Source organism: Ovis canadensis, chromosome 4 (assembly GCF_042477335.2).
Source record: "Ovis canadensis isolate MfBH-ARS-UI-01 breed Bighorn chromosome 4, ARS-UI_OviCan_v2, whole genome shotgun sequence".
Taxonomy (NCBI): Eukaryota; Metazoa; Chordata; class Mammalia; order Artiodactyla; family Bovidae; genus Ovis; species Ovis canadensis.
Genome location: NC_091248.1, coordinates 92,593,558 through 92,616,646, shown reverse-complemented (window position 1 = coordinate 92,616,646; position 23,089 = coordinate 92,593,558). Strand labels below are relative to the sequence as shown.

At 42.1% G+C, this 23,089-nt stretch overlaps 1 protein-coding gene across 2 annotated transcripts in view; it reads left to right on the top strand.

The window, feature by feature from the left end:
* HECW1 (HECT, C2 and WW domain containing E3 ubiquitin protein ligase 1) overlaps positions 1–23,089 on the top strand; it is a 488,368-nt gene that overhangs the window by 351,946 nt on the left and 113,333 nt on the right. For both annotated transcript variants that reach the window (XM_069588229.1, XM_069588230.1), the window contains 5 exons: positions 6,487–6,629; positions 9,444–9,544; positions 11,389–12,711; positions 17,519–17,620; positions 22,481–22,631. In XM_069588229.1, the coding sequence (XP_069444330.1) occupies positions 6,487–6,629; positions 9,444–9,544; positions 11,389–12,711; positions 17,519–17,620; positions 22,481–22,631 (1,820 nt within the window). The remainder of the gene's footprint in view (positions 1–6,486; positions 6,630–9,443; positions 9,545–11,388; positions 12,712–17,518; positions 17,621–22,480; positions 22,632–23,089) is intronic.

Genomic DNA, 23,089 nt, shown 5'->3' with positions numbered 1-23,089 from the left:
CCATTATAGTACACTTCAGAATAGAATTACTGGGCAGAAGATATGGAAGCTTTGGGACATAAGATAGTTGGGCGCTGGGATGCTCATGCAGTCAGGCCTGCTTGGAGGAGAATCCAATTCCTGAGTTTCATCCTCAGGCTTAGCGTGTCTGTAAGTCCAGTTTTCTCAGTGCCATAAATGATTGATTCTTGGGAATTACATAGATGTTTTTGGTACTTTTTTTAGTTAATTTTTAAAAATTTTATTGGAGTATAGTTGATTTACAATGTTGTGTTAGTTTCAGGTATTCATTCTTTTTTATATTCTTTTCTCATATTGAGTAGAATTCCCACAGGTCCTTGTTGGTTATCTATCTTTTTGGGGGGGCCATGCTGCATGTGGGATCTTAGTTCCATGACCAGGGATTGAACCTGGAGCCCACAGAAATGAAAGTACCAAGTCCTTTCCACTGGACAACCAGGGAATTCCCTGGTTATCTGTCTTATGTATAGTAGTGTGTGTATGTTCATTCCAAGCTCCTGATACTTCCCTCCCTCCCCCATACATTTCCTATATGGTAACTATAAGTTTGTTTTTGATATCTGTAAGTCTGTTTCAGAATAGACTTATTTTGTAAATAAGTTCATTTGTATCAATTAAAAAAATTAGATTCCACATATGAGTGATATCATATGAATTATATAGATGTTAACTAAAACTAATTTGTAATGGAAATTAGAAGCACCACATGGTGGGCATGGAAGTCATTATTGCTGTTTGCCAAATATTTTTGTTCTGTATCTCCCAGACACTTGGTAACATCACACCTCCTGTTCTCTGTGGGTGGCTGGGGTGTGTGTCTAGCTGTGATGAAGACTTGGATTTGAAAGTGAGCACTTATTTGCAAGAGAAAGACCCTCCGGAGTTCTCTTTCCTTCTGTTACCATGGCTGGCAATGTTTGAGAGCATGTCCACTCCATCAGCCTAGCTCCCTGAGTGACTAATGAGCAGTTTCCTTTGCCAGCCACAGAGCCAGTGTGAGCCAAGAACAAGCTTTGCTGCTGTAAGTCACTGAGACTTGGAATTTGGTCATTACTGCTCTGTGCCTCAGCCCATCCTGACTGATATTAACATTGGCATACCTGATATACTAATATTTAACCTCTGAAATTAAAAATGAACTAAAGTAAAAAAGATTGCTGTTAGGAATTAATCAGAATGGAAGAAAATAATTATATTTCAGCTGTTTCACAACCGTTGATCAAGGATACTGTAATGTGTCTTCAAGACCTTCCCACCCCAGATAGTGTGAACTGGGCAATGAAAGCATTTACCTCTTTCTCCTTTTCTACATTTTCTGGCCAAGACATCTATCTTCTGATGATCACAGTCTTCCTTCAATTGTTGCTGCTCTTGTTTTAAAAAGTCCTACAGTATGCTGAATAAAAAATGAATAGTGTAGAATAGAATGAAAAAGATCTGCTTTCTCCCACTCTCCCGTCCCCAGGAGGCCACATACCCTCAAGGCATTTTCTTTGCAATTCAAAGTACAAATGGGTTCCCACTCTTCACATTTTTATTCACATCTTGCCTTTTTCTACTTAATATGTCACATGTCATTTCATGTCAGAGCATATTTATTTACCTATTGCTTTTTAATGCCAGCAAAGTTCTGCATTTCAAAGATTTACGATCCTTCATTTAGCTGGCTTCCTATTGCTAGATACTTTTTACATTTTTCCAGCCTTTTATGATGGTTAATAATGCTCATTGAACGTCCTTATAAAAAACATAATTTTGAACACACATGCAAATTAATCCAGAAGGGAAAGTCCTAGAAGTATAATTCTGGGTTAAAGAGAATTTGTAATTTAAATGCCAATAAATATTACCACAAATTGCAGAACAATTATACCAAATAAATTTTCACACTGTTAAGAAAGTTATAGGAACCGCAACAGATTTCCCAATGTGGGGATCTAGCAAAGGGACTGAGAACCCCCAGGGACTTTGACTTCAGAGGCCAGTGGGATTTGATTACAGAACTTCCACAGGACTGGGGAAACAGACTCTTGGAGGGCACAAACAAAACCTTGTGTGCACCAAGACCCAGGGGAAAGGAGCAGTGACCCCACAAGAGATTGACCCAGACTTACCTGTGAGTATCCAGGAGTCTCTAGCAGAGGTGTGGGTCAGTGGTGGCCTGCTACAGGGTCAGGCGCCCTGAGTGCAGCAGTGCGTGAAGGCTACCTTTTGAAGGAGGTTGCCATTATCTTTATTACCTCCACCATAGTTTGGTCTCAGGTCAAACAACAGGGAGGGAACATAGCCCTGCCCATCGACAGAAAATTGGACTAGAGATTTACTGAGCATTTTCCCGTCCATCAGAACAAGACCCAGGTTCCCCCACAGTCAGTTTCTCCATCCAGGAAGCTTCCATAAGCCTCTTATCCTTATCCATCAGAGGGCAGACAGAATGAAAACCACAGTCACAGAAAACTAGTCAAACTGATAACAGGGACCCATGAAACATGCCACATAGGGCCACCCAAGACAGATGGGTCATGGTGGAGAGTTCTGACAAAATGTGGTCCACAGGAGAAGACAATGGCAGACTACTTCTGTATTCTTGCCTTGAGAACCCAATGAACAGTATGAAAAGGCAAAAAGATATGAAACTGAAAGATGAACTCCTGGCCCAGGTTGGTAGGTGCCCAATATGCTATGGGAGAAGAGTGGAGAAATAACACCAGAAAGAATGAATAGACAGAGCCAAAGCAAAAACAGTGCCCAGCTGTGGATGTGACTAGTGATGAAAGTAAAGTCCAATACTGTAAAGAACAATATTACATAGGAACCTGGAATGTTAGGCCCATGAATCAAGGTAATTTGGAAGCGGTCAACCAAGAGATGGCAAGAGTGAACACTGACATTTTAGGAATCATGAACCAAAATGGACTGGAATGGGCAAATTTAACTCAAGATGACCATTATATCTACTACTCTGGACAAGAATCCTTTAAGAGAAATGGAGTAGCCCTCATAATCAACAAAAGAGTCCAAAATGCAGTACTTGGGTGCAATCTCAAAAATTACAGAATGATCTCTGTTCGTTTCCAAGGCAAACCATTCAAAATCACAGTAATCCAAGTCTCTGCCCCAACCAGTAGTGCTGAAGAAGCTGAATAGTTCCGTGAAGACCTACCAGACCTTCTAGAACTAACACCCAAGAAAAGGTGTCCTTTTCATCATAGGGGACTGGAATGCAAAAGTAGGGAGTTAAGAGATACCTGGAGTAACAGGCAAATTTGGCCTTGGAGAACAAAATGAAGCAGGGCAAAGCCTAAGAGTTTTGCCAAGAGAACGTACTTGTCATAGCAAACACCCTCTTCCAACAACACGAGAAGACTCTACATGTGGACCTCACCAGATGGTCAATATCAAAATCAGATTGATTATATTCTTTGCAGCCAAAGATGAAGAAGCTCTATACAGTCAGCAAAATTAAGACCAGGAGCTGACTGTGGCTCAGATCATGAACTCCTTATTGCAAAAGTCAGACTTAAATTGAAGAAAGTGGGGAAAACCACTAGACCATTCAGGTGTTACCTAAATCAAATCCCTTACAATTATACAGTGAAAGTGACAAATAGATTCAAGGAATCAGATCTGATAGACAGTGCCTGAAGGACTATGGACGGAGGTTCATGACATGATACAGGAGGCAGTAATCAAGAACATCCCCAAGAAAAGGAAATATAAAAAAAGCAAAATGGTTTCCTGAGACGGTCTTACAAATAACTGAGAAAAGAAGAGAAGCTGAAGACAAAGGAGAAAAGGAAAGATAAAGCCATCTGAATGCAGAGTTCAGAAGAATCACACAGAGACATAAAAAAGCCTTCCTCAGTGATCAATGTTAAGAAATAAAGGAAAACAATAGAATGGGAAAGACTAGAGATCTCTTCAAGAAAATTAGAGATACCAAGGGAATATTTCATGCAAAGATGGGTGCAATAAAGGACAGAGATGGTATGGACCTAACAGAAGCAGAAGATATTAAGAAGAGGTGGCAAGAATACACAGAGGAACTATACAAAAAAGATCTTCATGACCCAGATAACCACAATGGTGTGATCACTCATCTAGAGCCAGACATCCTGGAATGCAAAGTCAAGTGGGCCTTAGGAAGCATCACTACAAACAAAGCTAGTGGAGGTGATGGAATTCCAGCTAAACTACTCCAAATCCTAAAAGATGATGCTATGAAAGTGCTGCACTCAATATGCCAGCACATTTGGAAAACTCAGCAGTGACCACAGGACTGGAAAAGGTCAGTTTTCATTCCAATCCCAAAGAAAGGCAATGCCAAAGAATGCTCAAACTACCACACAATTGCAGTAATCTCACACGCTAACAAACTAATGCCCAAAATTCTGCCATCCAGGCTTCAACAGTATATGAACCATGAACTTCCCGATGTTCAAGCTGGATTTAGAAAAGGCAGAGGAACCTTTTGTCAGAGATAAAATTGCCAACATCTGTTGGATCATTGAAAAAGCAAGAGAGTTCTAGAAAAATATCTACTTCTGCTTTATTGACTACGCCTAAGCCTTTGACTGTGTGGATCACAACAGACTGTGGAAGATTCTTAAAGAGATGAGAATACCAGACCACCTTACCTGCCTCCTGAGAAATCCATGTATAGGTCAAGAAGCAACAGTTAGAACTGATCATGGAACGACAGACTGGTTTCAAATTGGAACAGGAGTACGTCAAGGCTGTATATTGTCACCCTGCTTATTTAACTTATATGCAGAGTACATCATGCAAAATGCTGAGCTGGATGAAGCACAAGCTGAAATCAAGATTGCCAGGAGAAATATCAATAACCTCAGATATGTAGATGATACCACCCTACAGCAGAAAGTGAAGAAGAACTAAAGAGCCTCTTGATGAAAGTGAAAGAGGTAAGTGAAAAAGTTGACTTAAAACTCAACATTCAGAAAACTAAGATTATGGCATCCAGTTCAATCACTTCATGGCAGATACATGGGGAAACAATGGGAACAGTGGTAGACTTTATTTTGGGGGGCTCCAAAATCACTGCAGATGGTGACTGCAGTCATGAAATTAAAAGATGCCTGCTCCTTGGAAGAAAAGCTATAACCAGCCTAAACAATGTATTAAAAAAGCAGAGACATTACTTTGCCAATAAAGGTCTGTCTAGATTGGAGAAGGAAATGGCAACCCACTCCAGTGTTCTTGCCTGGAGAATCCCAGGGACAGAGGAGCCTGTTGGGCTGCCGTCTGTGGGGTAGCACAGAGTCGGACACGACTGACGCAACTTAGCAGCAGCAGCAGTCAAAGCTATGGTTTTTCCAGTAGTCGTGTATGGATGTGAAAGTTGGACCATAAAGAAAGCTGAGCACTGAACTGTGGTTGATAGAGTATCAAAATTGATACTTTTGAACTGTGGTGTTGGAGACGACTCACAAGAGTCCCTTGGACTGCAAGGAGATCCAACCAGTCTATCCTAAATGAAATCAATCTTGAATATTCATTGGAAGGACTGATGCTAAAGCTGAAACTCCAACACTTTGACCACCTAATGTGAATAACTAACTCATTGGGAAAGAGCCTGATGCTTGGAAAGATTGAAGGCAGGAGGAAAAGGGGACAACAGAGGATGAGATGGTTGGCTGGCATGAGCAACTTGATGGACATAAGTTCAAGCAAGCTTCAGGAGTTGGTGATGGACAGGGAAGCCTGGCGTGCTGAAATCCATGGTGTCACAAAGAGTTAGACACAACTGAGCAACTGAACTGAACTGAAATATTACCAATTCCCTTACCAAGGGTCGAATCAATGTGCATTTCCATCAATACAGAGTGAGAGTTCTTATCTCTTCCCACTGACCAGAAGGCACTGTATGATCAAACTTTAAAAAATCTCTGCCATTATAATCATGAAAAAAAAATGTTGTGGTGTTGATTCCAAGTACATTTCCCTAATTGTGAGTTTTGCTTGTTCTTTCTGAAGCTATGTTGATAACTTCAGTCAAGTATGGTGAGGCCTGGGTAGCATTCTTTCCCTTTATGATTGATTTTATTATCTGAATGTCAGAGAATAACCTTATTTTTAGGGAATTCCAATGTGGTCCAGTGATTAGGACTCAGAGATTCCATGGCCCTGGGCATAGGTTTGATTCCTGGTCAGAGAACTAATATCCCACAATCCAAATGGCCAAAAAAGAAAGAAAATAACCTTATTCTTAAGCACGGAGGAGGTATCTCTCATTGTGGCCATTATTTACTTCTGGAATAAACAGAGTTCACAGCATTTCTAAAACCTTGAGATAGGTGGCTATACTTAGGTTGGCAAATAGAGAGAGAGAGAAAGATTGCTGTTGGGATGTTTGACAATGACATCATTCAAAGCAGATGGACTGGGGATTGGCCACCCCTCACACCTCACAGTTAATTGATGTCATGTGTTTTTTCATTGCAGCAATTCAGCTTTGTGTCCTTGCCCACGGATGTGCTGGAAATTGAGGTGAAGGACAAGTTTGCCAAGAGCCGCCCCATCATCAAGCGCTTTTTGGGAAAGCTGTCAATGCCTGTTCAAAGACTCCTGGAAAGACATGCCATAGGGTAAACCTTGACCAAGAGCTCTGTATCACTAGGCATCAGCCAGCAGGCCAGGCCCAAGAAAGGCAACAATACAGCCTCATAGAGACTCAAACTGAAATACTGGTGCTGCTTTTTCCTTGGCTTCTCCCATTACTATGTTGTTCAAGCTATGATATTTTATTAAACAGACCCTTCTTTTTCCCCTTGTTTGTTTACCTCTGGTTACTTATGCACAACAGTAAAAATTCCTAAGATGCTAGTGAAAGAAGGCCTTACTGTAGCATTTTTTTCTGTACAGATAGAAATTAAAATTCGTTTTACCACAAAGGATATCATTTCATTCACATGCCTGTCTTGTGTGTAGGAGTTAATCATTTGTGACATTTCCATAAAAAGATGAAATACTGGGTTACTAGACTAGAGTGCCTTAAAAAACCCTAGTATTTATAGAAAATGCTAGATAAAATGTGTAAAATTTTAAAAGCGTGAATCCTTATGGAACAACCACAGTTATGCTGCTCACATAGTTTAGTTGTATATGACCAGCAGTTTGTATCTTCTGTATTCATGTCCATTCAGTGTTCCTGGGACTTTCCTGGTGATCCAGTGGTTTAGATTCCACACTCCCAGTGCAGGGGGGCCCAGGTTTAATCCCTGATCAGGGAACTAAGATCCCGCATGCCATGCAATGTGGTCAAAAACTAAAATAAATAAATAATATTCAGGGTTCTCATTAACCACTGACCAGATAAAAATCCTTGTACATAATATGCATTTCTATAGGTAATAGCAACTATATTTGAAAACATGTAAAGCTCTATGTGGTTCTCTGGGCATGAGTATGCCTCAGTGTAATACCTAGAATGATACAAGGACATGTAATCAGAACCTTATAGCAGAGAGTTGACATTTACGAGGCTAAGTTGTGTGTCAAACAAGATTTTTGCATTTTCCTCTAAAACAAGAATATACATAAAGAACATAAACTTGTCCATGGCACATAGGGACTAAATGATTGCAAACTCTTCATTTTTAAAATAGCAAACTGTATGCCTTTTAAAATAAAGGCTGCTCGGAAGGTGCCCTCGATTCCTTTGCCTGTAACATCCCAGCGCTCAGCCATCTGCCTTTTACTGTCCCTCTCCTCAAGCCCTCTACTCTCACCTGCCTCAACTTCATATTGGAAATATTACCGCTGCCTGGAACTCTTTGTGTAGTTAAGAACTCTTTACCAGTCTCCTGCCCCTAGTTGGGTATAAGCTATTTAAAGGCAAAGTATGCATTACATGCTATGTATCACCTGCAGCACTTTTTACATTGCAGGGGCTCACAAAATATTTGTTGATAAAGTGGTCTCACTATCTGATATTGTTTTTAGGCCTCCTCTGATTCCAACTAGGTTTGGGGTTCAGGATCTCTTTCTTATGGTCATTGTAAACCTATCTCATAATATCGACCAAAGCCCTTGTCAATATTTTAGCTCATTCTAATTTTCCTGCACATAATGCTTTATTTAATGGACTTCCTAGGAACTCCAAACATGAAACCAGCACTTACCAAAGAGAAATGCTAAGTCAGTGGACCCCTGGGATATATGTTGTTTCACAGTGCTGGTGTTTTCTAGGAAGAAACATTGAAACACTATTAGCCAGTGATTTACCTTTTTATTTGAATGTCACAAATGAATAAATGGGATGAATACATAATTATCTAAGTAACAACTGGTTTTGGAATATGTCTTTGTTATTATTGCGTAGAGTGGCTTTGTTCATTTCTGAATATCCCAGAGTAGTCACTCTTCCTATTTAGGCCAAGGGAGGGTACCTTGTATTCTGCTGAATCCGCATTGTTGATGAAACTATAATAGCAAACTATCAGATTGATTTCTCTCTGGATAATTGTCTTCCTAGTAATTAAAAATTGCCTTGGATGTGCAGAGGGAATGGTGCCAGGGTCTAGGGTGGAGTTTCAGAGTCTCTCTGTGGGACCCTGGAGTTGGTGTAATTGGAAGTCACAGGCCAGTGGACCTAGCCCACAAGTCTTGTTTTGCTCTGCTCTACAGCAGGTCTCTTTCTGAGGCATTCCACAGGGTCTCTGAGAATCAGGATTACATCCTTCCATAGATAGATAGATAGTGGTAAGTAGCTAGCTAGCTAAATTATTATAAGACAAGCATCTACTGCTGGCCCTGTCCATAATTAAGGGCTTATTTGGAAAATGTCAGCCTGCACAGGAAAAGCAAGGAAAGGATATCCATGTCTTTCTCTTCTTCTTTTTTTCTCTAAAACACGAATTGGCAAACTTTCTGTAAGGGGCCAGATAGTAAATATTTCAGGCTGTGTCGGCCATATGGTTTCTGTCCCAACTATTCAGCTCTGCAACTGTAGCATGAAAGCAGCCCAGACAAGAAGTAAACTAACAAGCATGACTGCATTCCAATAAAACTTTTATTTGTGGAAACGAATTTGAATTTCATATCACTGTTACATGTCACAAAATGCTACTCTTCTACTGCTCTTTTCCTAACCATTTAAAAATGTAAAAAGCCCATAAGCATTATGAAAACAAGTGATGGGCCAGATTTGGCCCATGGACTGTAGTTTACTGATCCCTGCCTTAGATTATTCGATAAGGACTTTATTGAAGTTTTCACTGCTATTGAGCAAAGGTACTTTCCCATCTTTTCCTTAGGACCATCTTATGTGGTCCTGAGTAGACGTCACCTTCTAATATCAGGGCCTCCCTGGGCTTGGGTGCCTCACCTGCTGGCATAGTGTGTGGTCTTTAGGAGAACAGGTATTTACCAGATCTGTGATGGTGCTTATTCCCTTCTAGGGACAGGGTGGTCAGCTACACCCTTGGCCGTAGGCTTCCAACAGATCATGTGAGTGGACAGCTGCAGTTCCGGTTTGAGATCACTTCCTCCATCCACCCAGGTATTTCAGCATGCATTTCATGTGTTGTCCTAGCCTAGTGTCATAGAGCAGTTCCTTTCTCCAAAATATAATATAATAACCATGGTTCTCTCCAGACATGTCCTAGGTTTTGTGGTTCTCTACCTGTCTTCTCCATTTGAGGCCCAGAAGCCAGTGATCTGTTCTGCAAGCCAGGTTGCTATCCTCCTTTTTATTTTTATTTTTTGGTGGTGCCACATGACTCATGGGATCTTAGTTCCCTGACCAGGGATTGAACCCTGGCCCCTGCAATGGAAGCACAGAGCCCTAACCACAGAACTGCCAGGGAAGTCCCTGTTGTCCCCTTGATTGATAGGCTCCTCTTCGTTTCAGTGACCTAAAGGTAGAGGGTTAGACAGTGGAGTGGGGATTGACAAAGAGGTCAACATGGGTACGGAGCCATGTCTAACTTAACATTTTACTCCCAATACCCTGGTGGCTCAGAGAGTAAAGAATCTGCCTGCAACGTGAGAGACCCAGGTTCAATCCCTGGGTCAGGAAGATCCCTTGGAGAAGGGAATGGCTACCCACTCCAGTATTCTTGCCTGGAGAATTCTATGGATAGAGGAGCCTGGTGGGCTAAACAGTCCATGGGGTCCCAAAGAGTCAGGCATGACTGAGCAACTAACACAACCCACACCCACATAGGACGTAATCAATAGATGTTGAATCATTGCATACATGAATGAATGAATGAACGAACGTGATAATGTCATATTGTCACTGTGATTACTCAGTGGATTTTTACAATCTCACAGGAAAAATGAATATTGTAAATTGGACAGAAAACTTTTGAATCATCCTGTGTTCAGTTTTTCAAGCCAAAATGTATTTCCAAGTAAGATTGACGAGATGCCTCATAATCCCACTCTGACTCTTCTCTGGCAGCCCCCTCACAGGTAGAGATCATGCCGAGAGTTGTGAGTTGTCACAACTTTATTGGCAAAACATTTATGAGTTGCCAGTAAAGCTGATAAGGCTTTTGAGAATCAGGGTCTGGAGTTTATCACTGCCCCCTCGTCAAACAAACGTTGCACATTTCTGTGCCCAGTCTACAAAGCAGATTGTAAGGAAACACTTGACTGTTTCATCCTTTCACATCCAGCCTTTCCTACCTCCTGAAAATAAAATTGATTCTTCCTTCAGTGTAGCAGTAAGAATAGCTTTACGGTGCACCAGAGAGATTGCTTTTCTTCAATGAGTGGATAGCACAAGTCCTTGAATTGGGAATCCACATCTGGCAGGGATCCAGTAGAGCAACTGGGGGAAGGCAGAGGTGAGCCATGGTTGCTGCTCCGTGAATGGGCACTTGACATGGAGACCTGGTTTACTTTCCCACTTCAATATTCTCCAGATGTTGGGAGGCTTCCGGTCTGAGCCACTGAATGACTGTGGTTGCCCCCTTTCCTTCTCTGTGGTCACCTGAGAACCCCATTTTGCCACACTGGGGGACTCAGCCGTAGGAAGCACTCTGAACTAGTATAATTAGCCCTGCCTGAAGCCAACAAGGAACTGTAAACTCTCATCTCTGAGGTCTTCCAAATAGCAGACATTATTGAGCACCTACTTTGTGCCCAGAACAGGGGTAGCACTAGGATTTGGGCACTTTTGACCAAAAAATGAAGTCCCGTGCAACAAAATTCTCAAATACATCGTGATTGCATAAGGAGAACCATTTCTTACAGAATGGGTTTTAGCAGAGCTTTGGTCCATGGGAAACGCTCATCAACCCCTCCATGCAATATCCTAGGGCAGAAATCCCTAAGATGCTCACACATCCTCAGGAGTAGACTAACACTGCAGTGACATTTTCTTCTTGTCCACAGATGATGAGGAGATCTCCCTGAGTACCGAGCCTGAGTCTGCGGAAATTCAGGACAGCCCCATGAATAACCTGGTGGCAAGCAGCTGTGGGGAGCCCCCGTGTGATGCACCAGAGCCCTCAGGGACCCCAAAGCCTGAGCAGCCGAGCCAGGGCGGCACTGTGGGCCCTCCAGGGATCGAGGGCCTGGAGCTTACCAGCCTGGTTGAGGCAGCGGCAGGTACCACCGAGGCAGGAGATGATGATGGCACAGTCTCTGTGGGGCCTGAGGGGGCTGGGGAGCTGCTGGCCCCTGGGCCAGAGGACACAGAGCCCGCCCTAAGTGCAGAAGAACTGGCCGAGCGGCTGGACCTGGGAGGGGAGGTGGTCCTACCGGGGCTGCTGGAGGACGGTCAAGCCCCGAGCAGCCCTGGGGAGCCGGTGGCTGAGGAAGGGTCCACAGAGAGCCGGGCTGGGGGGCAGGAGGAGGAGAAGGAGCAGGTGGAGGAGGAAGAGGGGGACGTGTCTGCCCTGGGGCAGGGGGAGGACAGGCTGCACCTGCGGGCCTCGGTGAAGAGGAAAACCAGGCCGTGCTCCCTGCCTGTGTCCGAGCTGGAGACGGTGATCGCGTCCGCCTGCGGTGAGCCTGAGACGCCGCGGACCCACTACATCCGCATCCACACGCTGCTGCACAGCCTGCCCTCGGCGCAGGGCGGCAGCGCGGACGACGACGACGGTGCTGAGGAGGAGGCCACCCTCAAGGATGCCTCGGAGAAGGATGTGCTCAGCGAGGTGGACACGGTCGCCGCGGAGCCTCCTCCCCTGGAAGAGGATGGAGAGGCCCCCGAGGGGGCCACTCCAGGCACGGCTTCCCTCGGCCACTCGGGCTTGGCCAACGGCTCAGCCCCGGATGGCGACGCGCTCCCCAGCACTGGAAGCGAGAGCGACTCCAGCCCGCGGCAGGGCGGGGACCACAGCTGCTGCGACGCATCCTGCTGCAGCCCCTCCTGCTACAGCGCCTCCTGCTGCAGCGCCTCCTGCTGCAGCACCTCCTGCTACAGCCCCTCCTGCTACAGCGGCAGTAGGTTCGCCAGCCACACCCGCTTCTCCTCTGTGGACAGCGCCAAGATCTCCGAGAGCACGGTCTTCTCCTCGCAGGACGACGAGGAGGAGGAGAACAGCGCCTTCGAGTCAGTGCCCGACTCAGTGCAGAGCCCAGAGCTGGACCCGGAGTCGGCGAATGGCGCAGGGCCATGGCAAGACGAGCTGGCCGCCCCCGATGGGAGCATGGCCAGAACCGTGGAAGGTCTGGAGTCTCCCGTGGCAGGGCCGAGCAGTCGGAGAGAAGGTTAGACCTCACACCCCATCAGAGTGAGCATAGGACCACCACGAGGGGGACGCAGGTCTCACCAACAAGGTTTAAAACCAAGAGGGAGAGGATCAGTCCCAAATAAGGTTGCCGCGGTGGCCACGTGTGCCTGTCCTGTACTTACCTGTGTGCATGTGTATATGTGTATGTCAGTATTCCAGACTGTGGGTAGCTGACACGCCACCACCGCTCAGATACACCCCAGGAGTGACAACTAGTTGGATGTGAGCGTGTACTTGTATGTGTGCGTCTCTGTTTTAACTAATCACTGATTACAGGGTACATATTACCCTCCAGTCTTGACAGCAGCAAGAGCATCAAAGCTAGTATCAAATGATATGAGCAGAAAATGATCAACATTAAGTGGGTAATACGTCAATATCTGCTGACTCCCCACAACTTACGAAGATTAGCAATAAATGTTAACATAAGTGGAAGAACATTGATATTACCTGTTTTAGAATTTAACCTGTGTACATATGAATATGTATAGCCTACATATATGTGTCATGATTTCTGTCTCCTTGATTCTGTTATTGTTGTTGGTTTTGTTTTGTGTTGTTTTGTGGGATTGGGGAGCTATTTTGGCTAATGCAAAGGAAGGATACCATGAATGTGTAAATCACTTTGTCTCGAGTAAGATTCTAATCCAACAGGTGCCCTTTTTAGTTTAAAAATGTATTCTGTGTCCTAACCAAAGACCTTTCTTCTTAGTCATGCCTGTGGAAGCATATATAAAGTTAACTTGCATTTCCTAATCCAGAATTGGGAACCACCTGCCAGTCAAGTGACAGTGACATTGAGGGAAATAACTTAAAAGTCACATGATAATATGAAAAAATTCAGCTGTTTTAAAAGCAAAAAATATAGATTCTGCTATTTTGCTGCTCTAATTTGTTTAAATTAGCCTCCAAACAACATGCAGTGGTATTGTCTCTAGATTGTAAGCTCATCAAGGGCCAGAATTCATATCTTCTTTATGTCTGCTAAGCAAATGCCTGGCACCTGCAATTTTTATAGGAACGTACGTAAGTGTAAAAGAAATAATTTTAAGTACTTAAAAGTACTTAATTCTACATTTTGGAGGAAGAAAGGGTGAGGGAAAGTGACACATAGGGTAAGGAGAAGCCCAAGGAAACTGGTAACAAAGAAACACAGGAAGAAAACCAGAGTGCTATACAGTAAACCGTAGTGGCATACTGTACAATATGGAAGAGCACCCATGAGTATGAGAATGGGGTGACAATCCCTTTCTTTAATAGGGGTGCTTTGAGTCTCTTCTTTGTTCTAGGTCAGATGCTATGTGTGGAAGGTACTCAATAATTACAATAGAATTAAAAATAAGTATATCATAAGGCAATTTGGGGATATACCCATATGAGGGCACAACTGGGAGGTACCAGAGATGTTTCAGACCAAAGTTGGGAAAACTTTTTCCATAAAGGTCCATATACTACACATTTTAAGCTTTGTAGGTCAAGAGGCAAAACCAAAGCAACTCTTCTCATCAAAGGGGTGTTTTTTAAGAAAGAAAAAACATTTTTACCTTTAGAAGTATAATAACCATTTTTACCCCAGAGCCACATAGCTACAGGCTGATTTATAGTCTGTCAATCTGTTGTAGCCAATGGGTATATTTGGACCCATGTCTCCAATGATAGGATACAGTCCACACATGGGTAATGGAAACTTGACTCAGTATACATTGATATTTTAAAAAAGATATTGCCCATGCCTTTGAGGGTCTAACAGTCCAGCAGTGGGAAACCCATCCCCTTTACCAAAAGGATGAAAAAGTTTTTGGGGGCCAGAGTGGAAGTCTATGTTTCTAAAGAAATTTCTAGATTCCTGAAATTTTTTGCAGATTGTAAACCCGCAAAAAGTTAAGAACATATGCTTCACTATAGTGATTACTAGGGGCAAAACGAGGATTCCTGGGAAGGACTGTTGATTTCCTGAAGGCTGTACCTATGCTGGCACGTGACTTCTACAGCCAGTTCTCTCCCTTGGTAGGGAGTCCCCGGGCTAATGGAGTCCAAGTGGCGGATGTGTCCCCCGCTCAGCACCACGCTTCCAAGAGCGCCCGCTCAAAAGAAACACGAATGCCTGATTATATGCACATGTGCCCTCTTCTCCCCTCCCTGTGACTTTGCAGATTGCAAATTCTTTCCGGAGGTTAGCCGAGAAAGGTGTACTGTATTCACAGGCACGCAGGTGCGTCTGCAGCAGTTTGTAGAGGATGTCTTCTTCATCTACTTTGTGTTTCTTTTCCCTCCACATGTGCCTCTTTTTTTTTAACCTCAACATAAAATGGTTTTTAAAAACCTTCAGATCAAATGGAAAAAAAAAAAAACTAACATAATGCAATTATGGGCAGCTTCTCAGGTGGTGCAGGGTAAAGAATCTGCCTGCCAAGCAGGAGAGGTGGGTTCGATCCCTGGGTTGGGAACATCCCCTGGAGAAGGAAATGGCGATCCACTCCAGTATTCTTGCCTGGAAAATCCCATGGACTACAGCAGGCTACAGTCGATGGTGTCACAAAGAGTCGGACACGACTGAGCGACTAAACAACAACAACAGTGTGATTATGAGCTCAATCCTGGCATCAGGCTCCCCTGGGTTTATCTTCAGTCTCCCCACTTCCCAGCCATGACACCTTAGCCAAGTTACCTAACTGCTCCAAACCTCACGTGTAAACTGGGTGCAAAGTGAACATACCCTAAAGGGTTTGGAAGAATTAACTGAGATGATTCCTATGATGTGCTCAGCCTCTGAGTGAAGGTTCTTCCAGGTAGATGAGCAGTAAGGCTCCCTTTTAAATTGGAATACATTTCCTTCTCAGAAGTTCTAGCAGGTCTGACCCTTGCTTTGTGTTTGAGGTGAGGGGGATGGTGCGGAGCTGCAGCCTCGTGCAGAACAGAAGTGGCTTGCTTCCTCTTGCTTCCATTCCGTTGGCTGAGATGCATCAGTCACATCATTGCATTTGCTTGGGGTTCACGGGAAGGTGGGGTCAGCTCCATTAACCCGGCGAGCGACACTATTATGTTTCCACTAGCTTGGAGGAGTAATTAACCTGATTGGTTGAATTAATTACAACAAGGTAAGTCTCTCTCTCTTTTTTTTTTAACAAACTAAATTTAAAACACAGCAGCTGGTGACATAACAACTGTACCATTGTTTTTCTCTCTCTTTTTTTTTTTTCAGTTTCTGACATTAAGCACATATAAATATGAACATGAGAGTTATATCCACTAAACACAAAGCCAGGCTTTGGAACAGGAGTCAGTTTGCAAGAAGCTATATGCTGGCATGAGGGAGGGGCACCTTCCTTGACTTTCCTTAGTCTCTGAGGACCCCAGGGGTGTGAATCACACACCAGAATTTGCACAAGAAATGATGTTATATATTTAATATTTAAAAGGACCCTTTGTTCCCGAATACATTCCTGTTCTTGTTTTCCAGTTAGCTCAAGGAGTTAAATGGCTAAATTCACTTAATTTCCTTTCTAATTAACTTCTGTTTATGTTTTTAAGTCAGTTCTGTAGATCTAGAGCAAAAAGAAATAATCATCCTTTTGAGCTCCCATAAAGATCTTAACCACTGGTTTCCACAGTCCGTCTCTTTTGGGCCACGGAATAATGGAACACTTGGTATTTGCATCAGCCATGGAAGGGCAAAAGAAGGAGAAGCCTGACCTTTGTCCTTTGGCCAATAGGGGCTATTGTGAGAAATCCAGGATGGGGTGCAATGGGGGTTACCAGTCTGAGGGCTGGCTCATGGCCTGAACTTTTCTAGCTCCTCACAGATCAAGAGCAATTGACTCTGATTATGTGACCCAAACTGCTGGTACTGGAGGCCCCTCTACATGCAGTGTTACCAAGACCTGAAGTTCAATCATGAAATAAAAACTCCATTTTAAAACACTATTCAGTTCATCATAGGTCTGCCTGACAGTAATATTAGCTGTGTCTATCATAATTGGACCATCATTCTGTGGATATGTTTATTTCTAAAATTTCTCCATGTCTGTCTTTCTGCTTCCTTCTATCCCACTTGCATGTTTCAAGTTCTCCTGTCTCAGTCTTCCTGCCTCTTACCTACTTCCTTCGTCTCTCGTCTTTTCTCTTTCCAGAACACCCTGGTTTGTCTGCTTCTTCCTCAGAATAACTTGAAACAATCACAAGATCCCATAGGTCCTTGGCTCCCCACCCCAGCCCCTAGGTTTCATACAATAAGAATTTACCTTCTTGGCCCATCAGTTCCTTAACCCCATCTTGAAATGACAGCAGCTAAGAGTCTCATTCCAAACACATAATCTGAAAGACGGCCTCTTGGCAGCCCTCAGATAAAATCTATCAGAAAAAGGAGCTGTCATTTTACACAGTCCCCAAAATTTATGGGACCTTATAAATGCTGTTTTTCCCTCCAACAGGCCTGTTTCTTTTCCTGGGCTAATCTCAGGCTCTGCTCATTTTCTTCTAGGTCTCTTTCTGATGCCACCTTCCCCTCAAGAAAATTTAGATCCCCAATCCTACCTGTTGGTCTGTTATGGTACAAATCAGAACCATGAAATGTTTTGACTATTTGAGTTAAAAAAAAAAAATAGTTCCCTCTATTCACTCATTCATGAATGGTTCTGAATGTCACAAACTGACAAAGATCCAAAAAATTGATTGCCCACTCTTTGGGGTTTTTTCTTGCAATAATTTGTTTTACAGACATGCTTTTTTGATGACGTTGCCACAGCAATGAATGAATCTGAATATCTTGACTATCTTGTCCATAGGTGAATGTCCTATACTCCATAGTTCCCAGCCAGTAAGCCAGCTTCCTTCCTTGAGGCCTGAACATCATCACTACCCAACAATCGATGAGCCTCTTCCACCAAGTAAGCTTTAGTTTTGAAAATCTATGTCTTAATTCTTCCTATCAAATCTAAGCAGGTCAGTATGAACTTTGTATATAAACATCCAAACTCTTCCCTCACTCTGTATCTTACAGCGTGATCAAAAACCATTTATGGTGCCTACCGTAAAAATTGTTTGGTTGGTTTTTTTGTCAGATGGTTTCAGGATGTGATCTCAAATAGATAACCCAGTATTTTCAGTAGCCCTCAACTTCTGAAATGGAGATCATTTCTTCACAAGACTTGACTAGTCCTTGCAAATTGTTCATGCCCCTTATTTCACAAATTTTACTATTTTATATTTTAAAGTTTTCAGTTCAAGATGGGGTAATCCTATTATTCTCCATGGGACCATTTATAGTTCAAGCATCTCCACATAATAAAACATTTCAACTTGCATTTTCCTTACTCTAAATTGTACCCATATGTGACAGATGCAAATTTTTTTCCACAGTTCTTAGAGGTTTCCAGGCAAAACATCATCTTTAGGGGTAGAATTCAATCACATTCTCCTGGTAACTGTAATGTGTAATTAATAATTATCTAGCTGGTTATTTGAACTTAGGAAAATCACTTAATCTCTCAGAGACTCAGTTTTCTTATTTGTAAGATTTTAATCTTTTCATCTACTAAGTGCTAGATTTGGACTAGATAATCTCTAGATATTGTCCCAATGTAATTTTCCCTTATAATATTCCATTATTATGTTTGTAAGAAGGAACTGACACCCCAGATATTATATATTCACTTAGCATCCTGTTTTGGTTTCAATTCATTTTTCAAGCAAAAGATAACCTTTAAAATTTGATAAATTTTACAACTGCAGAATCTTTCCAGGATGTAAGGAATCAGTATTTCTTTACATTCTTTTGCCTGTGCTTACATTAACCCATTACAGTTTTGAAAGAAGAAAGACTTATTCTTTGATTAATCTATTCTTGACAATATGATATATTTGACATCCACACCAGTCTTCTCCTATTCAGTTGTAATTTATCAGTGATAAAACAGTGTTTTTAATATGTGGGCCAATTTAAAGGAACACTATATTTGTTGGAAGAGACCGAGATAGGCATTATGTCCTTTAACTTTTGATGTCTGATTTCTTTCTTTATACATTGATTTATGGATATTCCATAAATGTCACTAGAGATACTTCTGACTTAGAAAAATACCTATAACATTTTCTCTCCAAGAAAGGAACATTTTCTCCACAGCAAAAAACCTATCAGTGAGTGTGCACATGAATTGACCTTCAATCCATCCAAGAGTAACAGCTAGTTATACATACAGATATTATACATGAGTATAATATATTCTGTTTTAAAGAATTGCTTTATATAAGCTGCTTTTGATAGTGAAAATAAATTTCTTCCAGACAGGTTTCAATTTTCTGTCCATGCAACACTGGAAAATATTAGAAAAGTTGATAGTGAAGCTAACAGCTAAATTTTCTTAAATAATTTCATGTGGTACATGGATGAATTCATCCCTGATAGTTTTTCATTGGATAAATATTTATTGAACACTTATCCTGTGTGAGGCACTGTTTTAGGTAAGGCAAACAGGTGAAGATCTCTGCCTTCAAGGACCTTACAATCTAGACTGGCAGAGACAGATAATAAAGAATAAAAAGAATAAATGGAGAAATAATGCAGCACATTAGAAGGTATTAAGTGCTGTGAAAAAGCAAAAGCAGAACAGGGGAAGGAGAATCTGGAGTGTATATTGATGGCCAATTTGCCATTTTAAATAGGGTGGTCAGGTACACTTATAGACAAGGCAACATTTGAAGCTAGACTTAAGGGTGGTAAGAGAGTTATCCACCCAAGTATTGGGAAGGAAGAACTTTCTGAGAAATGGAACAGCTTGCCTGGTGGGCTTGAGAAACAGCAAGAAGGTCAGTGTGTCTGGAGCAGATTTAGGAAGTGAGGAAGCAGCAGGTAGAGATCTATCGGGAGCCCAGATCACGCACATAGGACTTTGTAGACCACTTAAGGGTTTGGCTTTTAATCTGGATGAAAGGGGAACATTGTAGGTTTCTGAGCAGAGACTTGACATTGTCTGACTTAGGACTTAAAAGTTTTTCTGTATTGACATTAAATTGTGAGGAAAGAAAAATAGAAGCCTGAGACTCAGCATAATGTTCTTGCAGGTGAGAAAAAGTGGAGGCTTGGGCCAGCAGGGAGCAGAGAGGGTGAAGAAGAGTGGTCAGATTCTGGACAGATATTTTGTGGGTAGATTTGCTGACAAACTGGACATCATGTATGAAATAAAGAGAAGGGTCAAGAATGACCTCAAGAGTTTTAACCTGGATTTAACTGAGACGAAAAGGGAAGGCTGCAGATAGAGCAGGTTTGGGTGGGAAAGAGCTGAAATTTGGTTTTGATTGTGATATATTTGAAATGTCATCCAAGTATGGATGTCAAGAAGGCAGTGATATGTGACAGAAGTTCAAGAGAAAGCCCCAGACTATAAACATGATATTGTACTTGTTAATGTGAAAGTAAAGTGTATAGGTTTTATGAGTATAATAATTAGAGTAGGGTACATTATTAGGCTCTACATTGTTCTTAGACTTCATGGAAAATATATAGTATAATATATGACAGATCCCTCAGTCACGAATGAATGGATGCACATGAATGACTGCTATCCCAAGGTCATCCATTAAGGTATCCTTTTCAGAAGTCTGTTTTGGTATCACAAAGCCAAGTGCACTGGACATGCTGAGGCTGAAGTTCCATTCAGAAATTTTCTTGTAATGCAATATGGTTTATACAGTATTTGAAAGTAAATTCTTTACAAAGAAACCCAGAAAACCCACTTATAATCTCTAATTATGCTTAGCTATTATTTTCTGAATATTTATGAGAGGTTTAATTAGCCCTCTGCCTTCCACATGTTTAATATATTAACAAGAGAGCCTGTCTGGCTTGACATTCTTTTCTGTGAAACTCATAGAAATGATCATTATCATTGCATCATACTTCAGTTCTTTTCCTTGGAGAATCCATGAGACTGGAGTCTTGTCTTTGAAGGAATCCTTCCTTTACTACGGGGCACCTGGAGGACAGGGATGTGTGTTAGTCAGCAGTGGGTCCTCAGGATCTGGCCAGATCTCTAGTTCATAGTTCACAGTTCATAGTTCTAGTTCATAGTAAAAGGAGGTGTTTGTTCAAGTGAATAAAGTAGCATGATACTCTTCAAAGGTTAACACTTATTCTTTGTTGGATGACAGTCATGTTGGGTTAAAAAAAAAAAAAGCCTAATTGCTGCTAGTTTGGGAATCACTGAAATTTTTTAATGTTTGGCTTCAATTAATTACCCAATAGTTACACAAATACACAATTCCATCAATGAGCTAATTAATATTTACGACTAACAGTTGACAGCTGAATCATCTAGTAGTCAAATTTAATCAAAACCTTCTAGAATATATTTATACAGCCTGACTATATATATTTTTCAATTTGTCTTATAAGCTGAATTTGGTATTTTCTGGTATTTTAGATTTCCTTGGGCCTTATTTGGCAGTCCCGCAGGTAAATGTCAAACATAAGCCATAATGTTCACAAACAGATAAACCATGCACACATCAAACCATAACTAAACCAAATGTATTTTTTCATTTTAAAAACAATTGAGAGTTGCTATGTCATTACCTGAATGATACTTTTTCAACAGAATTGCTAAATATCTGACCTACTCCCAAAAGCTATGGCTTTTCTCATTTAAAAGGCTGAATAGCTTTCCTCATTTGCAGTCATTTTTGCATTTTATTCTTTAGTGTAACTCATTTTTCAGCATAACTTTATCATGAAGCTGTTATTTCCACCATATTTTTACGTGTGGACTCTAAAAGCTTTGCCCATCTCTGGTACAGCAGACATTAAGCTCATCTTCGTTAAGCTCAGGTGTGTACATGTGACTCCCAGCCCTCTCCGTTTTAAGGATTTTTTTCATCCTATCACCCCAGTCCGGCCCCTATGTATATCATGGACTGTGTCATCTGTGCTTCCAACTTTTAGTTGGCTGCTGTTGTTTAAATTTTAGAAGAATTTATCTTTATCTTGGGCTCCCTCTACTGTTTAGGATGGTTATTTATCAACAAAGAGATACTTTAAAAGCTTGATGCTAGTTAATAGTCATGATTGGTTTTGTTTTGGTCAAGAAATATTCGGCAGCCACAGATGGGTTGAACATAAACTATAAATTCACAACTTATCAAAGGATGGTTTGAATTTAGTTTCTAAGGGTCAAAACTTTCCATTCTTTCTCTCAAGAGGCAATCAATTAAAGGCTGTGACGTATTAGAGGTTATAGGAAGCTGCACCTACATGCAGTATTTTAGAACTATAGTCAAACCTGGATTTAAGAGGAGCCATTATTCCCTCCTGACCAGCCATCCTCCATCAGATTTAACAAAGAAAGGACTTTTTTCAGCATCAGAGTGTCAGCTTTCGCTGGAGGACATTCCTATCTTCCAGCTGTAACTTGGTAGCCAAGAAATTTGACAAGATGGAATTTTTTAAAGAAGGAAATAAATATTTGACTTTGTCTTTAGAAATTGTTAGAATTTTAACATAGGTCATATTTGAGGAACCCCAGTTACTGTCTCAAATGGTCCAGCAGAGAATCGGAGTCCCGTGGGCTCTTTCCTGGCACACCAACTCCATGCCAATGCCTCAGAGGTCACACAGGTGCTCTGGGCAGTTCTTGGTCTTCAGCAAGTCACCAGCAGTGAGTTCTACCTGCAGAAGACCTGGAAGTGCTTGTCTGTTTCACATGGATCCGTAGTTTGTCCTTGATTTTTCTTTCTGCCTTTTTATCACGCACTAGACTGGGAAGCTCGCATTGACAGCCACGGGCGGGTCTTTTATGTGGACCACGTGAACCGCACAACCACCTGGCAGCGCCCCACAGCAGCAGCCACCCCCGATGGGATGCGGAGATCTGGATCCATCCAGCAGATGGAGCAGCTCAACAGGCGGTGGGTGACCAGCACACAGTGAGCCCCTAGAAACCATGGAAGGGGAAGGGCGATTAATGAGATTCCCTCTAGACTTTTCTGCTCAGATTGTATGAGGAAACTGCAAAGTAATTAACCAACTCATAGTTAGTACTTGGAAGGCTGAATTTATAATTCAGCAGCAGGACATCAGCTAAGCCTGAGTGTCATTTATAGATGGGGAGTCCTCTGTATACCTTGAGGGCCCAGGCTCAAACACAGGTGTTCTTAGCCAGGGGCTCATGGACCAACCCCTGCCCCGGCCACCGCCCCAGGTATTCACTGAGGGTGTCAATGTTCCCGGAACCATTCAGAAACTGTAAGTAAGTTATACATGGATGCACATTTTTCTGCCAGATATTCATATCTGTCATAAGAATCTCAAACAGGTCTGGAACACAAACAGTTTGGAAACAGTTTGAAAACATTCAAAGGATAGG